The 14,738-nt window shown below is 45.1% G+C and overlaps 1 protein-coding gene across 1 annotated transcript in view; it reads right to left on the bottom strand.

Moving 5' to 3' along the window:
* UGCG (UDP-glucose ceramide glucosyltransferase) overlaps positions 1-13,978 on the bottom strand; it is a 38,559-nt gene extending 24,581 nt beyond the window's left edge. The window contains exon 1 of the mRNA XM_007968416.3: positions 13,478-13,978. Within this exon, the coding sequence (XP_007966607.1) occupies positions 13,478-13,575 (98 nt within the window). The 5' untranslated portion in view covers positions 13,576-13,978. The remainder of the gene's footprint in view (positions 1-13,477) is intronic.
* Between the last annotated feature and the right edge of the window lie 760 nt (positions 13,979-14,738).

Here is a 14,738-nt window from a genome sequence, read left to right as displayed (position 1 = left end):
ACGACAGAACAAGGTCTAAAATCCCAGTGATTTTTATCTGTTGGTCCCACTGTGTGATCCTTAAGTGCTATTAAACTACCAAAAACATGCAGGTCAACTGCTGACCAAATAACAGAGAAACCTGGCCCACCAATCATCTCAGTGCCTGTGGCAAGGCTTTAGATTAAAAACAGCAGCAACGAAGACCATCTAAACTGTACTGAATAGTCTAGAGGTGATTACATTTTGGTAAAGTTTAGAGTAGATCCTATTTTTCCCTTCTCCCAAGATGTTTTACTTTAAATACCATTAGACACAGCTCCTCCTTTGAAGAACTTTTCGTGTTGAGAATGCAGTATCTTATCATAGACTCATTCTGACTCTCCCAACAGCCACAGAGCCCTAGGTTTACGGATGAAGAGAATTATTAAGTACTGTGTCTGACATTTCTACTCAAAATAAGCCAGACTATATCAGAGGACCTTTAAAAAAACATATTTGTGCCTCCCCTCTGTCCCTGTCTCTCTCTAATATTTTCTTTCCAAAAGCCAATGGATCAGTTTGTTGTGTAACCCCTAGGGTACAAGATCCTACCTTGCAGAATACTGTTTCAACTTACATAATGCAACCAACAAGGCCATGTGGCACAAATTACTTGAAATGTTTGTCAAAACAATAAAAGAATATCCATTAGGTCACCAAATGAACAAAACACCTGTAGCACCATGCTCGGCACACAGTGGTACTCCATAACTACTTCGCAGTCACTTACTGAACAACATCTTTAGAGCCCTGAATGTACACTAGTCATGATCATATGCACTGAAGATGCAACAAACAACAGGTGAATTCCCTGCTGTCGAGGAGCTGTGGCTTTAATGGGAAAGTTGGGTTGCACATGCCCAGAAAATCTTCTCCTTACACAACTCTTAATAAACATGTCAACAAAGCTTTGCTCTAGACCATCGTTCCACACGCGGAAACAATGCCTTTGCGCATGACCAGTGTGTTGGAGGCCAATCTACAGATTTCTACATAGAAATCATGAAAGAGTTTGAGATGTGGATGACAGAATAAAGAGCTCTAAGATCCCAGTGATTTTTTTCAAAAATTTTTATAAAACCCCAGTGATTTTTTTCAAAAAAAAATTTTAAATCCCAGTGGTTTTTTTCAAAATAACGAAGTTTCCAAGGTCAGAAGTAGCCTTGGGGCTGGTGCAGTGGCTCACGCCTGTAATTCTAACACTTTGGGAAGATGAGGCAGGCAGATCACTTGAGGTCAAGAGTTCAAGACCACCTTGTCCAAAATGGCAAAACCCCAACTTTACTAAAAATAGAAAAATTAGCTGGGCGTGGTGGCACACACCTATAATTCCAGCTACTCAGGAAGCTGAGGCACAAGAATGACTTGAACCCAGGAGGCAGAGGTTGCAGTGAGCCAAGATCGTGCCACTACACTCCGGCATGGGTGATGGGGGGCAGGGGCGGAGGGCACTGTGATCAACTGCTAGTGTTTCAAAAGTGGCCTCAATGGTGGAGACCTTAAAGTGGGGCAGGATTATAAGTGGCTCAGACAGGGTCTTACAAGTTTTACTGGTTTCCAACCAGTTTTTCTTTTAGTGTCTCAGATCAGGGTTTCTGCATTTCCTAGACAGTATGAACTTGAGCCTATGATTCCTACACGTTGCACAAGCTTTCTCATGGGTGTCCATTTCCACCCTCAGCCTAGGACAGACGACTTGCTTTCCAGGTTCTATACTGGGAATCCAGTTCTTACCTTCCTGTAATGCATTTGGCTTGCAGCCTTGACCTTTTTGTTGGGGAAGTGGTGTGAGGGGGTACTTTTTATTGATACATAATGTACATATGATAAAGTCACATGTAAGTACACAGTTCAAAGAATTTTCTCAAAGTGAAACTGCCATGTAACCAGTACCCAGATCAAAAAACGGTATTAGCAGAACCCCAGAAGTCCCCTCATGTCTCCTTCCATGTACTACACTGCCCTCAAGGGTACTCCCTGTCCTGACTTCTAACACTACAGACTAGTTTTGCTGGCTTTAAATTTTTATATAAATGGAATCCCATAGGATGTATCTTTTCTGTCTGGCCTCTTTGGGTTGCGTTATGTTTGTGAGATTCATCCATGTTGCTACATTTAGCTATCATGTATTCACTCTTGTTACCGGATAGTTTTACTAATTACTACACTTTACTTTCTGTGGATGGATGTTTGGGTTGTTTACAGTTTGAGGTTATTATAACTAGAGTGCAGCACTGACTCTGTCCTCACACTAATACTAAAAATCCTACTCTTCCCACCACCCACCAAGCCTTCAACTTTTGGACAAGACGAAGAAACACTAACTGGATTTACTCTCTCCCACCTGAAACAACCAAAAAATCAGAAAAAAAAACAGGAGACAACAGTTTTGAAGATACTGGACATCAAGCAAAGGAAGAGTGTGATTCCTATGACACAGAAAATAAGGTAGGCTGGGCAGTGGCTCATGCCTGTAATCCCAGCACTTTGGGAGGCCAAGGTGGGAGGATAATTTGGGGTCAGGAGTTCGAGACCAGCCTGGCCAATGCGGTGAAACCCCGTCTCTTCTAAAAATACAAAAAATAATTAGCCAGGTGTGGTCTCGTGTGCCCGTAATCCCAGCTACTCAGAAGGCTGCGCAGGAGACTCACTTGAATCTGGGAGGCGGAGGTTGCAGTGAGCCAAGATCGTGCCACTGCACGATCTGGGCAACAGAGCAAGACTCCATCTCAAAAAAAAAAAAAAAGAAAAAAAAGAAAATGAATTGAAGAACTCAAGTCAAGAGTCCAGAAAAACAAAAACATCCAGCACTCAACAGGGTGAAATTCAAAATGTCTGGCATCTATTAAAAAATTTCCAGGCATGCGAAGAATGAGGAAAATATGACCAATAACGAGAAGAAATATCAGTAAATTGAAACCTCGCCGGGATTCAAATTAGCAGACAAGACCAACCCACTACTTTGCATTCCCTCTTGGTTTCTGGAATATGCAGATTTTCCTTTCATATTTTCAGGCTCTGGGTGTATAAGTGTCTAATCATTATAGCATTTCCATGTGTTAATAGGAGAGGTGGTTCTCACATGTACACAGGCCACCTCTCATTCAGAAGTAAAGTCCGTACAGGATGCTGCAAATGCAGTGTGATACAGACTATCATCAAAGTATGTTTGGAACACTTTGAGAGAAGAGAGATGGAAGCATCCAACTATTTCTAGGAGGCGGTCTTTCCAGACTTTCATACTCCAAGTGTGGCCCGTGGACCAGCAGCATTGGCAACACCTGGGAGCTTTTCAGAGCTTCGGAATTTCAGGCCTCACCCCTCAGAACTACTGAAACTGAATCTTCAGTTCAATAAGATCTGTAGGTGATTCACAGGCACACTCAAGCTTAAGCAGCACTGCTTTAAGACTCATCTCCGCTATAAATTCTTCGTGACTTCACAGACAAGGCTGAAAAGGCCTGGAGCTCATCCTCTAGGCAAGAAATAACCATGAAAGACTAAAAGGAAGCAACCAGGATCATTTTTGTATTTATAGAAGTTAAGAGAATAAAGTACAGGCAGGGGAGATGGAAGGCAAAGGAAAAATATTACAAAGGTCCAAAAGAAAGAGAGAGACACACAAACCAGAAAGGCATAAGAAACAAGTGAAAGGCTGGGTGCAGTGGCTCATGCCTGTAAGTGGCTCATGGGAGGCTGAGGCGGGTGTATTACCTGAGGTTGGGAGTTCAAGACCAGCCTGGCCAACATGGTGAAACTCCGTCTCTACTAAAAATACAAAAATTAGCCAGGCATGGTAGTACACACCTGTAATCCCAGCTAGTCGGGAGGCTGAGGCAGGAGACTCGCTTGAACCCAGGAGGTGGAGGTTGTGGTGAGTCGAGTCTGTACCACTGAACTCCAGCCTGGGCAACAGAGCAAGACTGTCTCAAACAAAACAAAACATACACACAAAAGAAACAAGCAAAAGCAGCAAAGTCAAGAGAAGGTGAGAACTCACAATCAAGGAGCTTAGCCAACAACTGATGAGGGTGTTGGTGGAGGGGGAATGAGGGAGAATGAGGGGTATATCTGGGTCAGGTTATGGTAACTAATGGTGGCATTCATAAAATCTAGGCACAATGAGAGATGGGAGAGAGTAATGAACTTTTGAATGTACGAACTTTAAGTTACTCTTAAGACATCAAGTGGTGATGTCTCATCTAGGAGACCACAGGTTTGCAACTTTTGGTATAAATAACGCCAACAGGTAGAGATCACAAGTGAATGAACCAGATGAAGAGACTAGGAATCTGCATTTTTCACAAGCATCCCAAATGATAAAGGCTGGCAGTAACCTACACTTGGAGAAACGCTACAATAGAATATAAATTCTCCAGAGCCCAGCAAAGCAACAATACATAGTATGTTCTCAATTTTTAAAAATAATTGTGAATAAATGAAGAGTAAATAAGTAAACAGATACAGAGAGCTCAGCAAGTAAGGTTAGCCTAGAGACAAAAATATAGAAGCCATCCACTGTAAGGTAAATACACAAGCTCTCCAAGGCACAGCATTCTTAGAAGATGGCCAAGGAATATAATATTATTGAATCAGTAATGCATGAAGGAGAGGCCAGGCACAGTGGCTCATGCCTGTAATCCCAGCACTTTGGGAAGCTGAGGCGGGTGGATCACCTGAGGTCAGGAGTTCGCGACCAGCCTGACCAATATGGTGAAACCCCCGTCTCTACTAAAAATACAAAAATTAGCCGGGCATGGTGGTGCGCCTGTAATTCCAGCTACTTGGGAGGCTGAGGAAGGAGAATCACTCGAACCTGGGAGGCAGAGGTTGCAGTGAGCCAAGATTGTGCCACTGCACTCCAGCCTGGACGACAAGATCGAAACTCCCTCTAAAACAAACAAACAAACAAAAAAGAGTGATGCATGAAGAAGACTAAAAGTGGGGATCAAAGAACCAGAAAGACAGCCAGGGTGCAAGTAAAGTGACAGAAGGGTTTATCTGGCCAAGCTGTTTTCTTTCTCAAAGGGTTCAAGAAAGAGTAACACTGAATGCTGCTGGAGAGACCAAGATAAGAATGGAAATGTTCGGTAGATTACATATGTACTTACTGCTATCTCTGAGCACTTTTGGCAAGAATTGGGGCAGTTCATGGAGGATAACGGTAGAGAGCTAAAAATGGGTTAAAAAGTAAATGAATGGGAGCTGAGATGTGATAACAGTAAACAAACACTAGTTTCTACTGAAACCTGCCACTGAGTGAAAGGGCCAAAGAGTGGAACAGAGGGCTTCTACTTTAAATTTTTCTAGTTTTTTTGAGATACAATCTTGCTCTGTCACCCAGGTTGGAGTGCAGTAGCAGTCATAGCTCACTGCATACCACCGCCTCTGGCTAATTTTTTAAAATTTTTTCTGTGGCAATGGGGTCTTATTATATTGCTCAGGCTGGTCTTGAACTCCTGGCCTCAGGCGATCCTCCCTGCCCTGGCTTTCTAGTCGAAACTCCCCCCTACCCAGACGAAGTTTTGTTCTTGTTGCCCAGGCTGGAGTCCAATGGCACAACCTTGGCTCACTGCAACCTCTGCCTCCCAGATTCAAGCAATTCTCCTGCCTCAGCCTCCGAAGTAGCTGGGATTACAGGCAAGTACCACCACGCCTGGCTAATTTTTTGTATTTTTAGTAGAGACAGTGTTTCCCCATGTTAGCCAGGCTGGTCTCAAACACCTGACCTCAGGTGATCCACCTGACTCGGCCTCCCAAAGTGCTGGGATTACAGGCGTGAGCCAACACGCCCAGCCTCTAGTTCAATTTTTTAAAGACTACTTGAAATTCTTTAAAAATTCAAGAAGAGCTAGCTGAAGGGCAAAGAGAGAAAAGGAAAAAAGTAATTTAAGGCATGATAGGATCCACAGTATGAAGTAGGAGCTAAGGTCATCCACCAAGAACGCGGTAGAATGAAGATTTAGAAGAGGTTTTTTAAAGTGATGGGTATCAGAGCTAACTACAGAAAAAAAAAAGCACTGCCAGGCAGTGCTTGCAGGTTTAGCTGAGCCCTGAGACTACCAATGTGTAGTAGTATTAGTCCACATGGCTGTGTGATTACCCTCTGTAGGATTTTCAAAGTTGAGCAGCTATCATTATTGGATGGATTCAGGATAACAGGGCAGACTGATATGAGGTGAGGCAAGAGGCAAGATAATGAAGTGATGAACTGTGGGCTCTGGGCTAAATGGAGAATTAAATAAAGCCAAGAGGTGGCAGGTGCTGGACACAACTGTGAACAGACAGCCCGTGGCAATCATTCTCAGCCTAGGCTGCACATCCATGTCACCTAGCGAGTTTTGAAAATACTGATGCCTGAACCAATTTCACCTTGTCTGTAGGGGTGAGCCCCAGGCAGCAGTTGTTTCTTTTTTTTAAGCCCTCGATGTGACTCCATAGTGCAGTCAAAGTTGACAACCACAGGTCTAGAAAGACTAGGTGACTGAAGAATGGAAAAGGCCTATAATCCTAGCACCTGTGGAGGCCAAGGTGGCCAGACTGTTTGAACTCAGGAGTTCTAGACCAGCCTAGCCAACATGGTGGAACCCCATCTCTACAAAAAAATACAAAAATTAGTCAGGCGTGCTGGCATGTGCCTGTAGTCCCAACTACCCAGGAGGCTGAAGTAGGAGGACTGCTTGAGCCTGGCAGGTCAAGGCTGTAGTGAGCCATGATCACACTACTGCACTCCAGCCTGGGTAACAGAGAGAGACCCTGTCTCAAAAGGAAAAGAAAAAAAGTCAAGGTGGGAACTTTTTTTTTTCCCTGAGGCAGAGTCTCGCTCTGTCACCCAGGCTGGAGTGCAGTGGCACGATCTTAGCTCACTGCAACTCCCGCCTCCAGGGTTGAAGCGATTCTCCTATCTCTGCCTCCCGAGTAGCTGGGATTACAGGCACCTGCCACCACACCTGGCTAATTTTTGTATTTTTAGTAGAGATGGGGTTTCGCCATATTGGTCAAGCTAGTCTCGAACTGTTGACCTCAGGTGATCCACCTGCCTTGGCCTTCCAAAGTGCTGGGATTACAGGCGTGAGCCACCGCGACTGGCCTGTCTCATTTTTAAATAACTTCTTCTACAGTTTTGTTGTCAAATTTGGCTTTTGCAAGAGGAAAGCCCGGGATGCAGGGAAACCTACTGGAGGCAGGTAAAGGTTAAACAAGGAGGGTGGACTCCTTCCTCTTCAGATGGCGGGAAGAAGCCTCTGCAGTAACCTTAATACAGCTCTTCACAAGTGAGGCACAAGAATTTCACTCACTCGGCTGGGTACAGTGGCTCATGCCTGTAATCCCAGCACTTTGCGGGGCTGAGACGGGGGAATCACTTGAGGGCAGGAGTTCGAGACCAGACTGGCCAACATGATGAAACTCCATCTCTACTGAAAGTACAAAAATGAGCAGGGCGTGGTGGCGCGTGCTTGTAGCCCCAGCTGCTTGGGAGGCTGAGGCACAAGAATCACTCGCACCCAGAAGGCAGAGGTTGCAGTGAGGTGAGACCACACTACTGCACTCCAGCCTGGGCGACAGAATGAGACTCTGTCTCAAAAAAAAAAAAAAAAAGAAAAAAGACAGAATTTCCCTCTAGGTTTCTAAGGAAGACTATGAATTCCACAAGGGCAAAAGTTCACCCTGCTTAACAGCCCCAGAATGTGTTGTTTTTATAATTCCGCTGCGTGGTTCTGCTGAACCAATTTATCTGACTCTAGGAATTTATCTTCCCTGCTCCATGTCACAGAGCTTGTTAATATTTCGTGTAAAATTAGGTTCACTGCTATATCAGCAAGTCCCTAACTTCACATAGTCCATGCCAGCAATTTCCAGTGACTAATGACCTTTGTTATGTTATCACTCATGACTGTATTACTGTTTACAATCAGCATGTCATGACCAATTTACTACATATAGCACGTATTTCAAAAATGGTATTGCTTCAAAATGGGCTTCATAAGCAATAAGTAATGCATGAAAGTAATGTAATAAGTAAAGCACACCTTCTTGTGCAAGCTTAACTTTGCTAACACAAATTCTCTCACAGAAGGCAAAATAACCAAAAGTGAGTTATCTCTACAGGAAAACAAATTCTGCCCACTGGACAATGGGCTTACCACACTACAGAATGTAAAAGATTCCACCACCATAGAAAACAAATAGGAGATGGCTGGGTGCCATGAAGGGCACCTAACCCAACAAGGAACTGAAGTCCAAAATGACCTGAATGAGTAGGAGTTAATCAAACAAGAAAAAAGGAAGGAAAGAAGGAAGAGAAAGAAAAAAGAAAGACAATTCCAAAGAAAGCACATTGCACGTTTGGGGAAATGCCAGTAACACAACGTTGATGAAGAAACAGGAACACAGGGATGGCCCAGCTCCTACAGAGCTGTGCTTGTCTCATTAAGGAGTTTGAACTGTAACCTGCAGGCAATGAGGAATCATGGTAAGATTTTAAGCTACTGTGATCCAAGATTAGTAATCCAGAAGGATAAAGGCTACAATAAGAAACATAAAATCGAAGGGGCACAAGACTGCAGACAGAGATACCAGCGAGTAGACATAGTTTCAATATCTAGGGTAGATATGAAGATGTACTGAACTAATTAATGTCAGAGAGAAAGGGAGGGATAATGAATCAATAGAACCATCACTGAATATTAAAATCTTACAATTTCCACGTTGCTCTTTTTCTTTTCTTCAACTTTTAAGTTCAGGGTACATGCGCAGGATGTGCAGGTTTGTTACACAGGTAAACATGTGCCATGGTGGTTTGCTGCACAGGTCATCCCATCACCTAGGTATTAAGCCCAGTATCTATTAACTATTCTTCCTGATGCTCTCCCTCCCCTCACTGCCCCTCACTTTGCTCTTTAAAGCTATCACACTATAGTCTAATTCTGTATCTTCCCAAGCTCAGGTTAAACGGGCAACTGCTGAACTGCCTTAGTCATTTCCCTGAAAGCAGCCCTGTAGCAATGATCCTGACTGATGAACGTTTGACCACAGTCCAAGGGCATCCTCAGGACTAAACCCAAAAAAGACGTTCTCAATTTACATTCCACTAAGGCTCAGAACACCAAGTATTCATGAATTTAAGGCAAAGATCATACTAACTAAAAATAATATCCCAAATGCTACTATTTACATTAAAAACACAACCAGTTTTTGACAGGTCATTTATCGCAGTTATCCTGACACAATGAGTATGCAAATTCCATTCAAAAACTATGCATTGGGTATTGAAGTTGCTGTACATTAGAAATAGCATATTTGGGCTGGCTGCAGTGGCTCACGTCCGTAATCCCAGAACTTCAGAAGGCCGAGGTGGGGGGATCACTTGAGCCCAGGAGTTTGAGACCAGCCTGGGTAACAAAAATTAGCCGGGTGTGATGGCATGTACCTGTAGTCCCAGTTACTTGGGAGGCTGAGGTGGGAGAATTGCTCCAACCTGGGATGTGGAGGCTGCAGTGAACTGTGATCGAGTCACTGCACTCCAGCCTGGGCAATAGAGAAGACTGTCTCAAAAAAATAATAATAAACAAAATAAAGGAAATATGTTTGCAGAAAACAGAATTAACTTTAAAAATCTTAAAAAATCTCCAGGGGGCCAGGCACGATGGCTCACACCTGTAATCCCAGTACTTTGGGAGCCAAGACAGGTAGATCACTTAAGTCCAGGAGTTCAAGACCAGCCTGGGCAGCATGGTGGAACCCCATATCTACAAAAAGCACAAAAATTAGCCAGGTATGCCTGTAGTCCCAGCTACTTGAGAGCTACTTAGGAGGCTGAGGCAGCAGAATCATTTCAGCCTGGGATGTGGTGGTTGCAGTGAGCCAAGATCGTACCATTGTACTTCAGCCTGAGCAAGAGAGCAAGATCCTGTCTCAAAGAAAAAAATACACACACACACACACACACACACACACACACACACCTCTCCAGGTAAAAGGACCTCTGTTTTACTTGAGGGTAGCTAATATTTAAGGACACATAAATAAATTATTTCCACACTAGCCTAGCACCTCCAGTAGAAAGATAAAGCCTGATGCTAAACATTAGGACCTTATGTACACAGGGAAATAATAATCTGAGGTGGATGGGATAGGGGAGAGAGCATGAAGCAAGGTTTCTGCTCAGATCATTTCATCATGCAGCAACATGGCTCCCAAGGGCTAAAAGGGAAAGACGACCACCAGTTCTAGACTTTTACACAATTTCGCCTCAGGCCCCAAGCTATCAAGCCACACTAGCGCTCACAAAGAAATAAAAAATAATTAAGAAAAATAACCCATAAAGGCTATTCAACTTGCCAAGGCTATAATCTTTAGTTACTTTTAGGAAATCTTCAATCTCAACAATAAGACTCTTGAATATGAAATGTCTCTAATCTGAATGTTACCTTTAACACTGTAAGCAGAAATCCTAAAAACATCTGCCATCTAAAATAGGTTAAGAAAGGGCAATGGAAGCTTTGAAACATACCCAAGTATAAAGCAGAATTTAGTCTATAATAAAAACATTTCGAAACAGTGGAATAATCAAATAATCATTTGATAAGTAATTTTGGACAAGTCTCTAAATACTTAGAAGGAACTATAATTAGGGCTCTAGCTCTCATAAAACGAAGGGAAATACTGGGTGAATTAAGGGTAATATGTGAAAAAATTAAGAAAAAATAAAAATACTAAGAGGAAGCAGAGACTAACATATATAGTAATTTGGAGGAATAAGGAAGATATAAAAATTGTAAGTTAGAAAACGTAAAAGAAACAGAAAGACAGACCAGGCGCGGTGGCTCAAGCCTGTAATCCCAGCATTTTGGGAGGCCGAGATGGGCAGATCACGAGGTCAGGAGATCGAGACCATCCTGGCTAACACGCTGAAACCCCGTCTCTACTAAAAAAAAATACAAAAAACTAGCCGGGCGAGGTGGTGGGCGCCTGTAGTCCCAGCTACTCGGGAGGCTGAGGCAGGAGAATGGCGTAAACCCGGGAGGCGGAGCTTGCAGTGAGCGGAGATCCGGCCACTGCACTCCAGCCTGGGTGACAGAGCGAGACTCCGTCTCAAAAAAAAAAAAAAAAAAAAAAAGAAACAGAAAGACCTATCTACCTAAAACACACATGCACAAACACTTTTCTCCATGTCAAATATATGTACAAAGTTAAAAGACAAATAACAGATTGGGGAAAAGAATGCTACATATGACAGATAACAGAAAAACAACCTTTATATCACAAAGATGAATTCAGCAACAGATTGCAGCACAGGCAAAGGATTATGAGTATGTAATTTACATCTAAATGTAACTAGCATATAAACGTATTTTAAAAGTGCTCAATGTAACTTTAAAGGGATGAAAATAAAAACAGTGAAATGCCTGCTACTTAGTGTTTGTAAGGCAAAATGGGGCTATCATACAATGTTACCAGGACTGTGAATATATATAACATTTCTATGGGGCCAATATGTATCAAAGTTTAAAATGTGCACCACTTCTGGCCCAATAATTCCTCTTTCGGAAATATAACTAAGGAGATCATTTCTCAAAGATGTATGCATACAAATTCATCACAGTGTTGTTTGTAATCTAGATAAATTGGAAACAACCTACACAGCCATCAGTAATAATAAATTTCAGTACCTGGTAAACTAAAATATCATGCATCTATTACAAATGATGTAGAGATCATACAGATATTGACATGAAAAAAATGGTCATGACATTTCACAGGATAGTTCCATGTGAACAGGGGCCTTGGATGTTTGCTCTTCACTCTTCCAGCAACTAGAACAGTGCCTTGCACAAAACGGCTTTTCAATAAACATTTATTAAACAGATGAACTTTAAAGCAGGTTACAGAACAATAATCATAATATAGCCCTTTTCTCTCTTCCCCCTTCCCCTCCCTCCTTTGCTCTCTCTCACACACACACACACAAATTGGAAGCAGTCACAAAAGGTTGACAAGGAAATGTACTTTTGGTGTGTGCATGTTTTATTTTTCTCCATCCCTATGTATTGCATAAATTCCTTACACGGTAAGCATTTTTTATTTTTATGACTGTAAAAAGTAACAATTTTTTTAAAGGAAAAGAACTCACATATTTTAAATGAATTCCAGAATGTGCTCAGTGACTAAGCTCACAAACTCCAAAAACTAAAGTCAACAATATCCAAGTGGCATGTTTTCTTTCACTTTCAAAGAAATATCAGTATAACTTGTACCAGCAGCATCTTTCTTAGTACCAGGAAATGCCACACTGTACTAATAAAATACAGTGTTTCCAAAAGCAAAGGCACACTTCTTCCGCAGTAAAAAGGAAAAAAAACAACAACAACAACAACAACTAAAAGTTACTAATTTCTTAAAATCTCTTCCACTAACATACACTCTATTCTAGTTCATGGTAACGATTACTATACACAATTGTTCTTTTTCTCACCCAGACTAAAAATCCAAGTGAATCGATATCAGTAATGTGCTCTATATAATTTTTTCATTTCTTTACAGAGGCAGACTTCACCTTAGTTAAACAGTGGATATACCAAACTAGCTACATACCCCATGTCTCTATTCATGCCATCACCCAGTTCTATTTCACTTACATGCTTCATCACAATCTCATAACTTTATTCAGATTTTATCTGCTTCTTCCTTCTAGAATGTAAGCCCCATGAGGACAGGAATTGTGTCCTGCTCACCACCGTGTCCCCTGGCCAAGAATAGTGAATGGTATCTAGTAGGCCTCAAGAAGTATTTGTTAAACAAAAATGAAAAGATGTGGCGGGCGGGGGGACAGTACAAATCTACATAAGACAATAAGACGAGGAATTGAAAAAAGGAAAGAAAACCACGCTGATATGTACAAGCTACAGGACTCAAAGCTATCATGCCAGCTCGCAGGTTTGGTGGACGTTTTTCAGGGTGGACAGGTGCTTCACACCTATCTAAGCGCACAGAGCTCTTTCAGGAAGAAGAAAATCCACAGGGAAGTGTCCAGAGAGCTGTGAGCAGCTCCCAGAAGTGGACACAATCACCACCCTAACAGAAACGTGGCCCAGGTCGGAAGAAAAAACAATACACCATACATCTCGGCCCAGATGAAAAATCACACGAATCCCCAGCACAACCAAACCGAGCCACCACCTTCATTCAGCCTGACACGTAAGAGCAGTCTCCTTTCGCCTGGCTGGGCAGTCACCGGCAACCCAGCAAACCCTTCCCTCGCCCAACACTTTTCCCTCGCAAAGACCACCGCCACTGCCGGTCCGAGGGGCGAGGAAATGGGGGGGAACAGCCTGAGGATCAGCTTTCTCCACCCCCGCCCGAGCCCAGCCCCTTCAAAGCACAAACATTTCCCATTCTCGCCTGTCCCCGAGGCCCGGACCCCTGCCCCGAGCCCCTCCTGCAGTCCCTCACTCACGTGTAGATGATGGCCATGAAATGCATCAGCCACAGCACCAAGAAGAGGACGAACCCGAAGACGGCCATTCCCTCTAGGGCCAGGTCCAGCAGCGCCATCCCCCGGCCCGCCGGCCCGGCCCGGCCCGCTGCGGCCGCCAACACGGACAACGCTCCCGCAGGAGGAGGACAGGGTGGGCGCCCGGTGCGGGGGCGCGGGAGGCGAGAAGAAGGTGGGGAGAGGAAGGGGTGGAGGGGGGTGGGGACGGAAGGGGCGGGCAGGGCCTGCGCGCCCCCGCCCGCGCGCTCTCGCCCGCGCGCTGTCTTCGGCGCGCTCACGGGCGGCTGCGGGTGCTGCGGTCTCCCGGCTCTGGTCGGGGCGACTGCGGCCCCACGCCCCGGCTCGCCTCTCCCGACCCTCGCGGCCGCCGGCCAGACCCTGCGCGCCGGCACCTCCGCCGCCTCCCCGTCTCGCCGCCGGGCTCCCGGCCGAGCAGCTCCGCCGCTGCAGCTCCGCGCACTAATCAAAACCGGCGGCTCGCGCCCTACTCCTCGGCGCGTCCCGCCCCCGGAACCGCGGCGCCCGCCTCTCCCAGGGGCGGTGCCCCCGCCGCTCCACGCCCACCCTGCCGCCCGCGCGCCCGCTGCGGCGCCGGCGAGAGCGCGCCGGGGAGATCGTGTCCTGCTGTCCGCTGGACGCAGGCCGGGCTTCCTCCGGCTCCTGGCTCCGGCTGCCGCCCGCCTAGGCGGGAAGCGCTGCAGCCCTGGGCCGAGCTCCCTTGGCGGCGGTGGCGGCTCGGGACCCTGTGCATGGCCCGGAGGCTGCTCTCCCTCCGTCCGGCCCTGCTGTTCCCGGGTGCCCCAGAAAAAGACACGGGTTCCGGGCAGCTGCCGGAGCTTGTCTCGAAATCCCACTTCCAACGCCGCGTCTGCAGCCTCCCCGCCGGGCACTGCTCAGAGCAACCAGGCCCTCCTCCAGGCCACCTTCCTGGGCGCAAGGGTTGCCCATTGCCTTCCCTCTTACTGCTTTTAGTGCTGTGGGATCTTGGATCAAAAGGGACCTGAGAGTGAAATCTCCATGCCCCTCACAGATCTCTAAGCGCCTTAGCGACCGTGTGTATTATAAAAAGAAATTCTCAAACTCAGAATTAAAGGATCAGTTGATACTGAAATCCCCTAAGACTGCTGTCCAATACGGTAGCCACATGTGGCTAAGTGAGGGTTGGAAAGGCAGCTCGCCACTCTGTGGAGTACGGTGTAAACAGTACACCAGATGTGGAAGA

Source organism: Chlorocebus sabaeus, chromosome 12, assembly GCF_047675955.1.
Source record: "Chlorocebus sabaeus isolate Y175 chromosome 12, mChlSab1.0.hap1, whole genome shotgun sequence".
Taxonomy (NCBI): domain Eukaryota; kingdom Metazoa; phylum Chordata; class Mammalia; order Primates; family Cercopithecidae; genus Chlorocebus; species Chlorocebus sabaeus.
Note: the sequence above shows the minus strand (reverse complement) of the source record. Positions and strands in the feature narration are given on the sequence as shown.